This window comes from Orycteropus afer, unplaced genomic scaffold (assembly GCF_000298275.1).
Source record: "Orycteropus afer afer isolate SDZICR_OR568_19922 unplaced genomic scaffold, OryAfe1.0 scaffold00069, whole genome shotgun sequence".
NCBI classification, from domain to species: domain Eukaryota; kingdom Metazoa; phylum Chordata; class Mammalia; order Tubulidentata; family Orycteropodidae; genus Orycteropus; species Orycteropus afer.
This window is the reverse complement of record NW_006921656.1, coordinates 1,830,750-1,842,356: the sequence shown is the minus strand read 5'-3', so window position 1 is coordinate 1,842,356 and position 11,607 is coordinate 1,830,750. Positions and strand designations below refer to the sequence as shown.

Below are 11,607 nucleotides of genomic sequence, written 5' to 3'. Positions count from 1 at the left end.
TTTGCCGTGCGTACGAGTCACACACCTGTTCCCAGGTTGGGTGCTGCATGTTCAGAATCACAAATGGATCACCTGTAACAGTTCTGGAATTCCCAGAGAGGTACCAGGACAGATTCTGCCTGGAATCTTTCTCTGGATCCAGAAGTCAAGTACGTAACCACCTGCCAGACCAGCAATGCATAATTATGCTATTTTCAAAGCTTTCTTGCTATTCCAGGGTAAAAATAAAAGTATATACCGTTTTTCCACAGCAATGTTTTACTTAAACAACATCATTTCCTGCCGCACATCCATGCCCACAGGTCTGGCTGGACCTCACTATGTGTAATGGATGTGCAGTTTCCAAACTGAACAGAATGGATGTAACGGTGACAGAAGTACTCCGTGCTTCCAAGTTCCCCTCCATTACTCCAATGCTCCCATGAGCATCCTTGTACATACATATCTGTGCAAATCTTGTCATTTCTTTAGAATAAACCAGGCCCAATGAAAATGCCAGTTCTGGATAATTTTTTACTTACAAAAACGGCAGGGCCATCTGGCACCACCTAACAGATCTGGAGGCTAGGAACCCACTGAAGGCTCTTTGTGGGCGACCAGTTCATCGGTTCTGACAGTTCAGGGTGTTCTCCCTCCTCCCTCCCCTCTGCAGCTCAGCACTCCCCTTACCTCCCTCCATTCCATTACCCGAGTCCGAGTCCCTTGGCAAGAATCAGCATAAACCTGGATGTCGACATGCGAAGGGGTTTTACTGTGATGAGGCTTGCGTGTTTGAATAAACATTATGCATAAAAATGTTAAGAAAGAACACAAACATGAAAGTCACAATTAGGCTAAAAATATTTTAAGTGATGGTTCAAAGTATGTTCTGTACTTCCTAATAATCTGCTGTATTATTTAACAACTTTCAAAAACGTAAACGGGGCAAGGCGAAGAGGAGGAACTGTGGAAATGGGTGAAAGCCGAGGGGTGAAGGGGCTGGAGGCTGTCACCGAGGCAAGGACAAGGCGAAGGCGAGAGCAGCTCACCTGCAAGCCCACTGCCAATGACACTGCTCCACTCTCACATGCCTGGCACCGTCTACAGACTAAAGCAAGTAACTATCGGGCAGTGAAATAACAAAAACAAAACAAAGCAAAAAACCAAACTCACTGCCGTCGAGTTGGATGCGATTCACGTGATCCCTCCTTGGGTTTCCGATGCATTATCACTACAGAAGTAGACTGCCCAGCCTGTCTTCCGAGGAGTGGCTGGTGGGTTTGAAGTGCCAGCCTTCTGGTTAGCAGTCAAATCCCTTAGGCACTATACCCCCAGAGCTCCTACTGGGCAATAAGGCGGCCGGCAATTATACCCCATTTAACCGTCACATTGTGCTAGTCTCGGGGAGGAGAAGACCCAGCTGGGCATGCCTCGGCAGGTGAGTGAGTCAGTGGTCAGTCGGCTGCCGAGAGCATGGCAGGCCCCACAAACAGACACAGCACTGAGGAATCGCAGCCTCACACATCGTATTTCTCTTGGGTTTTACGAAGATGACTCAACTGAGGTTTACAGTCTGCAGTAAGATGATAGACCCCATGAGATGAGACACGTCCTACTAGTAAGAAGAAACTGGGGAGAGCCTAGTAAGTGTAGCCTTACCCTGAAATCACACAGCTAAAAACACAGTCTTCTGGAAGAAATAAAGAAAAACTAGGACAACCTGCCACAGTGTGAGAGGCACAAGCACTGCTAAGTCTGAGGTCAGCCTAGAAACTATCAAAGGACAGCTGCGAGCTGTCATTCAGGCCCGTGAGATGCTTTCTGGAACCAGTGTCACTTAAGTAGCTTACTGGGGGGGTTCTTCAAAGGAAGAGACTGACACAGACCACACATGAGAGAAAAACATAGCAGAAACGTGTCCGTTCCTTCAGCTCTCATTCCCTTGATGAGAGGTGTGATAGTTGGAGCTGTGTGTCAACTTGGCTGGACCCCAGTTCTGTGTGGTTGTTCCCATAATGGGATCAGATGACTGTGTTCTGAGTGGCCAGTCTGCCCAAGGGGAGTTTCCCTAGGGGTGTGGCCTGCTTCCAAGATATCCAGGGACATCCTGGGAAGAGACACATTCTTTGAGGGATTAGAACCCTGGTGTGTGGACTACAACCTTCCCTGAGTGAGCAGCCCACCACTCGGCCTGGAGATCTCGGATTCGTCTTTCGTTGGAGTCAACAACCAGTGTACTGCCTGCCAGCCTTGGATTTCTCAGCCCCCTGCGCTTACGGAAGCTAAGGCTGCCGCCAGCCCGTTTCCTCCAGAGACTTGGACTTGCCGGCTTCTATACGCTTGTGAGCCACTTTCCTAAGATAAATTTCTCTCTCTCTCTCTCTATAAATACATACATATATGTATTGCTGGTTTTTGTGTTTCTCTAGAGAATCCAATCTAACACAAGAGGCATCACCAGCCACAGCCTCACTGGGCTCCTCCAGGGTGAGTGCAGCAGCATGAGGCACGTTGTGCAACATGGGCGCTCTCCCCCACAAACAGGCCTTCAACATCGGGGGCCCAGCACACCTTCTCTCCCTTGCTCATCTCAATCTAGTACTGTGACCCTTTAAGACTTTCACAAGTCTCCTACAGAACCCCTCACATGTCCTAGCTGGCATCTCCCTCACAGACAGGAAGAACGGCCATGACCAACTGTCTTAGCTGTGGGAAACCGCCTTCACTTCCCACTCACAGCTCAGATCTTAGGCGGAATACCCGTCTTCACCTCACACAGAAAATAACACCTCGGCCCTTCTCATCTGGCTCCTGAATCGAAGCCACCGCTTGTCTCTCCTGGCACTCAAATGCCCAGATGTCTGCAGTAGGCGAACTCTTCCTCCTTATTTTCAGGCTCCATTCTAGTTTCATCTCGGAGTCCTGTCGAATCCACCCACCTGAACTATGCTTACTTCCAAACGCTTATACCTTATACCTTTCTAATCTCTTACCTGAGGAGCTCTGGTGGTGCAGTGGTTAAAGCATTTGGCTGCTAACCAAAAGGTAGGGGGCTCAAACCCATCAGCCACTCCTCAGGAGAAAGATAAGGCAGTACGCTTCCGTAAAGATTTGCAGTCTTGGAAACCCTCTGGGGCAGCTCTGCTCTGTACCACCCACTGGCTTAGGTCTGAACGCGAAGTAACTGCTTACAGGAGGACTTTGAAGGTAAGGACTCCATCATTAATAGACATTAATGACTATTTTTATTAAAACAAAAAATTACCAAGTACATTTAATGGCAAAATTGTACATATGACTGTCCTTTCAATGCTCACGATCACGTTCTCTGGGCATCCCTCACTAATACTGATGATTTGGTCATAAAATTGTGTTTGCTGCTTTCTTGTGCCACCTAGGTTTACTGCCCAAGTAGTACCTGAAGGGGGACACAAAAGCCATTCTTAGTACAGGAAGTCAAGTCCTGGTTTACTGTGCAAACGGAACCCACTCTGGCTCTGAACATCAATTCCACACTAACAGATGTGTTGTCAGTGAAGCGTGGTGATGGCACTTGGAGTTGAATTCCAGACAAGACAACGGCTGTGTCCCTCAGGACCTACGATCACTCAAAGTTTACCAAGTATCAACAGTTCAAGTGTACATTCTCTTAAACATCAGGTTTACGCATTTCTAATTCTAAGGTCAAAGCATGTAACACACGACATTCAAAGACACAATGAAGACGCACATGGAAGCGCCTCCTATACCTGCTGATAGAAGAAATTCAGAGTCGGTTTATCTTCAGTAAACTGGTTTAGAAATCCTTTTGGCAAATAACGAATTCTCAATTCATATCTAAAAAATAATTCACAAAATAGAACAATTAGAAATAAGTCATTTTTCAATTCATCATCTGCAATTATAATATCGTGGCTACATCACTGCCAATTACTCTGAAATATGATTTTAAAAATAAGTTAAAATAGAATCCACTGCTCCATAAATGCAACCTTTTTATCTTGCAGCACAGAATGGTACAGACATCCACAGGGGCAGCGTCTGGGGTCCCGACACTACGAGAAGGCCAGACGCCCTCCAGCTCCCAGCCATCTGGAGCACCTCCTGCCCAAGAAACCCCACCCTGACCTCCACCCCCTCCAGAAGCATCCCCGGGCCTCTAACTCAGTATTTAGTGAAACTGGACGGCACAGACTTCTGTACAGCAGCTGTGTGTGGTGGCAGTTCACCCATTTTCAGAGCTGGTCCACGACAGAAACACACTCTGTGTTTATACTCCACAGTACTACTGACAGCCACGTGAGCGCTCTCCTCTGTGCGCGTCAAGAAGAATGCTGCCTGGACACTCGTAACAAAGTCCTCTGGATAACATGCTATGTGTCTGCTGGGGCCCCGTGCCATCTGGCGAACACAGGTGCATGTCTGTCAGGTCCCCAATGCCCTCTGGTGAACACAGGTACATGTCTGCGGTGTCCCTGTGCCCTCTGGCAAACACAGGTATGTGTCGGCCAGGTCGCCGTGTCCTCTGGTGAACACAGGTGCATTTCTCCTGGGTCCATACCTGGCACAGGATCCCAGGTCCCTACAAACGTGATGTCAGCACAAGCAGACATTACTGAACGGCATGCCAAAGAGACTGTGCCTGTTTCCACGGCCACGAGCAGTCTGGGGACACTGGGCTGCTCTCAATCGTCACCCCATTTGAAATTAGTTTTTCCTCTTAGGCACTCTGGTGGGACATCGAGAGGGCATGGCAGCTTTACTTGGCATTTCCTTGAGGACTTACGAAACAGAGCACTTCTTCCTCTGTTTACCGATCGTGGGCTTTCCTATCTTTTGTGAAGTGCCTGCTCATGGTCTGTCCGTTTTCTTCGACTGGGCTTGTAGGCTGGTCTCTGCCCTCCGTGTGCCCCCGTAACAGATTTGCAGCTCACTGGGTAACCCATTCCCAGGACTCAAACAAGTTTTAGGGATTAGTGGGATTCCCATTTTAAGGATAAGGAAACTGAGGTGCACGATCAAACAGGTGCCAACACACGCCTTCTCTTTACACCCTTTTCAATACAAACTGTGCTCAGGCTGATGCTGGTGTCAACGGGCATTAAGAATCAGTGTCTGACAGGAATGGTGTAAGCATTTCACACAGGCAACTTCCTTCACTCAACCACCACCTCACAGGATGCAGAAGGACTGGAGACTCTGGATGACATGTCCTCGCAGTCTGTCACACCACTGTAGCTCACCTTCTTCCTGGGGCTGCTGAGAGAGATCAATGAGCTTGTCCACCCCAAACCTCTAGAACATGAGATTCTACAGGAGTCTCCAGCTTTCCTCGGACAACTTAGGGTGTGTGCTGCTCCTCATGCAGCTCTCCTGGCGCCGTGCTTAAAGCATTTGGCTGCTCTGCTTCTGTGAAGACTGACAGCCTTGGAAATCCTGGGGTTCCACTCTGTCCTGTAGGGGCGCTGTGAGTCGGAATCCACTCCACGGCAGTGGGTATGGTTTGGGCTTTGCTTCCATGAAGACTGACAGCCTTGGAGACCCTGTGGGCAGTTCCACTCTGTCCTCTAGGGGCGCTGTTGTTGTTATTGTTACGTGCCGTCGACTCAGCCCTGACTCATAGCGACCCCTCCTTGGGTTTCTGAGGCAGTATCACTACAGTAGTAGATTGCCCAATCTTCCTTTCAAGGAGTGGTGGGTTTGAACCGCCAGCCTTCTGGTTAGCAGACAAATGACTTAGGCACTATGCCACCAGAGCTCCCTTCTGGTTAGCGGTCAGATGCCTTAGGCGCCATGCCACCAGGGCTCCCGTCTGGTTAGCAGTCAGGCACCTTAGGCACCATGCCACCAGGGCTCCCGTCTGGTTAGCAGTCAGGCACCTTAGGCACTGTGCCCCCAAAGCGCCTGCCGAGCTCCTTAATCCTCCTCAATGTGACATATTTGGCATGTCGTTACACGACAACACAGACCTCTGTATCAAAACACAATCTATGAAGTCTTCAACTGTTCATTTTCTTTCGTCATCTCTGAAAAAGAATACTTTCCTCTATTTAAAGGACTTTCTTCTCTTGCAGAAGCCTTGAAAACCCCGTCCCCTTCTGGACGAGGTGCTGTGAGCCAGCCTTGGACAGAGGGCACTGGGCAGGAGGGTGGGGCCGCATCTGTTAAGAGCACAAGGGTTTTCTTTGTCAAATGCTCAGAAAGGCAGGGTTCTGAAAAGGCCCAAAGGCCTCTCACCTGGACCCAGCCTCAAAACCCTGTACCCCCCGCTGGAAACATGGGGTGCTCCCGTGGAGGCTCGCACAGCCTGATCGTCACAGGCAAACCTAGCACAGAAGCCACATGGACCAGACCTCCCTCCAGGTGATTCCAGATGGCCGACTCATTGAAGTTTAATTATCTAAGTGCAAAACTGTCAAGTTTAATCTCATTAACTTACATACGTGAAAAATGTTGAATCGCCTATGTAGTGCAATCTGTATTTCAACAATGACAAGAAAACACCTTTGTTTGATGGAAATCTCTCCAAACATTTATGATACATTTTTGTTGCACTGTAAGTGAGGCACAGTACTGCACCTTGAACTATTCTGGCTGATTCCAGATGCTAACATTACCTACCTGACGGGGGTCCCCCAGGAGCCGGGTCAGGATGTTCCTACTCCTGGAGAGGCGGAGGGGGGGCGTCCTAGAGATGGGGGTGACTGTCAAACTCTGCCTCAGCACCTGCCACTACAGCTCCAGCTCCTGGGGGGCCTTGTGGGTGGGGCACCAGGGCAGAAAAGGCTCTGGGCCTTCCATCTCCCTCTGCCCGAGTTCATGCTTTTCTTGTTCATAATTTCCACATGGCTTTTTTACCCTATGTTCCCAACAATATTGTTTTTAGGTTTCTGTTGCCTTTTACTTATGATGCTGTGTGTCATCTTCTCGGATTTACTTTATTCTTTAGTTAAGGCAGAATGCACATAACACAGAATGAACCCCTTCAAAGTGTACAAGGCAGTGGCCCTCAGCACACCCACAATGTTGTGATGGGCCTCAACTCTGCTGCCCAGTGCTAGCCTTCTAAGATTCGCCCACATTATGCATCCATGTTGTTGCACTTATCTGTAGTTCTTTCCTTGTGACTGGGTGGCATTCCACTAGGTGAATACACCCCAACTTACTGAATAGTCACTGGTTATCCAAGTGGTTTTAGGTCCTGATCACTGCTATGAATACCCTTGTGTCTCTCCTCATAGACACATGCAAGAGTGGGACTGCAGGAATGTGGCAACTCGACTTTCAAGAGAATGCTGTTTTCCTAATGGTCTAACCAAGTGACTGTCTCCCCAGTAGGGCTGACCAGACCCGTGGGGCCACATCCTCTCCCGCTGTTGACACTGTCAGTCGACCAACCCCAGAGCAGAAGACGGAATCCCACTGTGGTTTCAGTGTGCACTTCCCTGATCACTCAAGGAAGTCAATGTGTCTTCCTGGGATGACGAGTTACACTGCCTTCTTGTACGAGAACACCTTCATGGCTCTTGCCTATCTCACGAGGCTGTCTGCAGTTTTCATGTTGACTGTTGACATTGTTCACAGACTCTCCACTTCATCCTATGATAGTTACCTGTGTTGTATCTTCTCCAGTTCACAACTTGTCTTTGTACTTTAATACAAATTTTGATGAACAGAAGGTCTTAATTTTATAACTCAATGAAATTTTCTTTTCTTTTATACTTAATATTTTTGGGGTCTTGAGAAAGCCCACCAACACTAGGGTCAAAGTCATACACAATTATAGTTTCAAGAAAACTTCTTTCAAGTTTTGCTTGTGGCACTGCAAAGTGATTTCCGGTCCTTGGTGATCTCTGAGTGCTGTCTGAGGGAGGACCTAGCTTTGTTGTTGCTCCCCATGTGGAAGGCCACAGTCACACGGGCCTGTCCTTTCCTCCAGTGACATGCGAGGACACTGCCGTAAGGTCACTCTGCACAGGTCAGAGCAAGGAAGTGTGCCACCAGCTAGCTCACCAAGGTACTAGAAGACCTGAGGACTCAAGTGAGTAAGTGCATCTCGGGCTTATTCAGCAAGATGAAGAGAGCCACAGGGAACAGCGCAAAAGCACAACTGTATCCCAACCCCTCCCAGATGGACACAAGACGCATTACCGCAACCTGGCCCAGCACTTCCATTTTTGTACTAAAACCTCAGGTCTCACCCTCATGGATCCACCTGTGGATTGAGAAGATGTCTGCTGATGGGCATGAACTCTAATCAGATGCTCTTAGCTCCCAGAGGGGGACAGGAGCAGCCACCAGTTCATGGGGCCACTGCCCGCTGGCCACTGATCTCTTAGGAAAGTTCCCCTGCCTCTGTAAGCCTCGGCTTCTCACACCCGCCTAACATGACTATCGCAACAGGAACTCACGGCTGTAAATTCCATCGAGTGCTCAGCACAACATGTGACACTCGGTAAGCAGTACATGCTAGTATGCTGATACTGTTATTAACCAGAAGCAGTAGTGTCCAGTTCTTAGCCGAATTCAGGTCTCTACATCAGCACAGTACTTTGTCTATGGGCTTATTGCATGATCAACACATTCACTTCTTCGATTTTTATGCAACAAGTGCCCACTCTGTACAAGGCATGACGAGGAACCAGAACACAGCAGCAAGTAAGACAAAGTCTCAGGGGAAGAAAGATAGAGAAACAAAGCGCATGCCCTGGAAAGTGCCATAGACATGAACAGATGAGCGCTGGGGAACGTGGAGAGGCAGCAGGCAGAGCATCTCTGGAGGTAGCAGGGTCGGGGAAGGCCTGGGCAACTAGGGCCGTGGAGCCCTCGCCCAAAATGAAGTGAGGTTCAGGCCAAGCTTGGAAATGGCAGAGGGGCACACTTAGCACAGTCACACCAAGTCCACAGGCCCCAACTGAACAATAAGCATGGCTTGTTTAAGAACAAGAAAGAGAGCCAGTGTGTAGACCAAGTGAGGACTTCTGAGAGATAAAGGCAAAGAGGGTGGTGGGAGGAAGAGAGCTGGAGTCGAGACGGGGCTGCGCTGCCCAGTGGAGCGCTGGCAAGAGAGGAGAGCCCGCCCAACAAGATCGCACACTGAGTATCACAAAAACGACCCCAAAACACAGCATGAAACGGAAAACTGAGTTTCAAAGGGACCGACGAAGGTCAAGTGGAGGAAGGAAGGAGCAACAGGAGAGAAGGGCAGTGTGTCAGAAACGGGGTCTGCTCCAGGCGGGAGGGCTTCTCAGCAACTGACACACACAGTCAGGGGGCTTGGAGTGTGAAAGACGGCAGCAAACCTGTCACCTTTCTCTTAAGATATACTCTGCGCACCCACTTCTCTCGGCTTCTAGACGCCTCCCCTCGTCCACCATCTTTTACCCTTTTTGTCTGGGTTACTGCAGTAACATTATTGGTTTCCAGTCCTCATCCAACTGACTGTGCACATTCAATGTCAAAGGCAGGTCTAGGGAGAGCAGGAAGAAAAGAAACTAGAGCACCCCAAAACTGAAAGGTGAGACAGGGAAGACCAACTGCACATTCAGCCAAGCAGGAGAGCCAGGGCACCAAGTGTCCAGGAAGCTAGGCAAACACAGAACTTCAGAGGAGGGAAAGACTGAGGGTGCTGAGCACTGCGCAGGGCCTGAACCGGAGGACAAAGGGGAGCCCACTGCAGCTGGTGTTTGGTTTGGAAGCATGAGTTATTGAAGAGCATGCTTCTTAACTGATGAATATGCAGGGCTCCCTGTTTCTACAGGAGGAAGAACTGCTAAATGCACGATTCACATGTGTTGTTTACTATCATGTGTCCTTCCTTTTTCAATTATTAGGAGAGGTTTATCACTAAAGTTTGCATTACGTACTTTGAGAAGCATCTAGGTGCACACACTGAACGGTTACAGCTGTTTATTAAACTCCTAGTGAGCAGAGACTTTTATTATTTACTAACTCTCTATATTCCTAATTATGGCTTAAAGCCTTCAAACCTTCTCCAGAGGCTCTTAATACAGCAATAAGAACACCCCCCGCCTGCCAGTTATCACCTGCCTGGTATCTTTTGTCCCCTCCCCCCAACTCTTATGTTTTGTTTCCAGTTTTTCAAACTGGCAGTCACAACTATTAGTGGGTTGTGAGATTATTTTACTATTTTTTTTAATGAAGTAGAATGGAATTAGAAAACTTAAGACTTTATCGTGAAAACAGTTAAGACAGAGTATGGTTTTGTGAAATAAATATAGAGAAAGAGAGAGACATTATATATAAATAGTTCTGAGATATACACACATGTACATGTGTATTGGATCTGAAGGTAAAACATACTGAAGTCCAAAGAAAATGGCTGAAAATCCCCGCTTTAGGTCCCTCTCATACACAGCAGAAAGCTGAAATTTCTTTGAAATTGTGCCTTTTCACTGGCAAGCTAAGATCACTGACACTTGCTCTTAGTATGTTTGCATCTATTTCTAAGACCTCCCTGGGCTCCCAAGCCCTGCCTTCCCATTCCTCGCCTTCACCTTGACTGGCTGTCTACTCCTCTCTGTGCACTCACTTCTCAGTGTTTTAAGAGAAGCCCAAGTGTGTGACCTGAAGCCCGGCCGGCAGGGCTTTGGCTCCGCTGTACATTCTGCTACCCACACAGGACTTGGGTTCTACTTTATAAATATCAAAACTCAGGTCTTATCACTAAAAATAGTAACATGTGAAGAGTAGAACAAGAACCCTATTAGCCAAGTCTTCAAATCGTCTCTGTTCTGTGTGGGCCATTTTCTCAGATGCACCTTATTTACTCAATTCCCACTTATGTCAGAATGGCAATGATTTCTAGAACTTCTTTTTGGTTCCTTTTCAAACGTGCCTGGTTACATGGTTACTCGAGTCTCCTGTTCCTTTCTGATACTTTAGATTCCTGCTCCTTTAAAACACAGTGCAAAAAAAAAAAAAAAAAATTTAAGTATGTAATTAAAAAAAGTTATTAAGAAACTGCAGAATTACAAGGTTTGGTGAATATGATCTATATTTAATTTCAAGTTCATCTCAATTGTGGAAAAAATCCTTGTCAGTATTTTAAAAAATAAGTTAAAGACTTTTAAATTATCACTATTTACTAATCACCATTAAAATGGAAACACAAAGTACAACCAATTGTACTGTACTTCACATTGTGAGACTGGCCGTTGCAGTGAATTGCTTGATGTGGCCCTTCTAGCCACTGTCCTCCATTCTGTGATGTTTTGTAAATCCCATTATCCATGACTGGGGTGGTGTGGTAGTTAAGGTCAGGTATCAACTTGGCTGGGCAACTGGTAGTAGTCATTCCCTATGACTGGCAATCGACTCTGTGATGGGATTTAGGTTAATTCTGTTGGGGCAACACAGGTGGAATGTATCTTGAGTCCTGCCTTGCTGGAGGGTATAATTCAAATCACCACCCATAGCTCCCCTGAGGGTATACCTACGAATCTCCTGGGAAGATTCGCTCTCCTCTCGCTCCGGCTTTGTGTCTTGGATCATCCTCATCTCATCCCTGGATTTGGGACAGCAGCCGTCATCTAATCTGCTGATCGTGGTTCATCAAACCCCAAGAGTTGGGAGGATCCGCCAGACCTACTCACGGACCCGGGACTC

At 47.7% G+C, this 11,607-nt stretch overlaps 1 protein-coding gene across 1 annotated transcript in view; it reads right to left on the bottom strand.

Moving 5' to 3' along the window:
• The window catches only part of PTK2 (protein tyrosine kinase 2), a 190,187-nt gene that overhangs the window by 150,723 nt on the left and 27,857 nt on the right, over positions 1 to 11,607 (bottom strand). Inside the window, exon 4 of the mRNA XM_042780908.1 lies at positions 3,727 to 3,816. Coding sequence (XP_042636842.1) covers positions 3,727 to 3,816 — 90 coding nt within the window. The remainder of the gene's footprint in view (positions 1 to 3,726; positions 3,817 to 11,607) is intronic.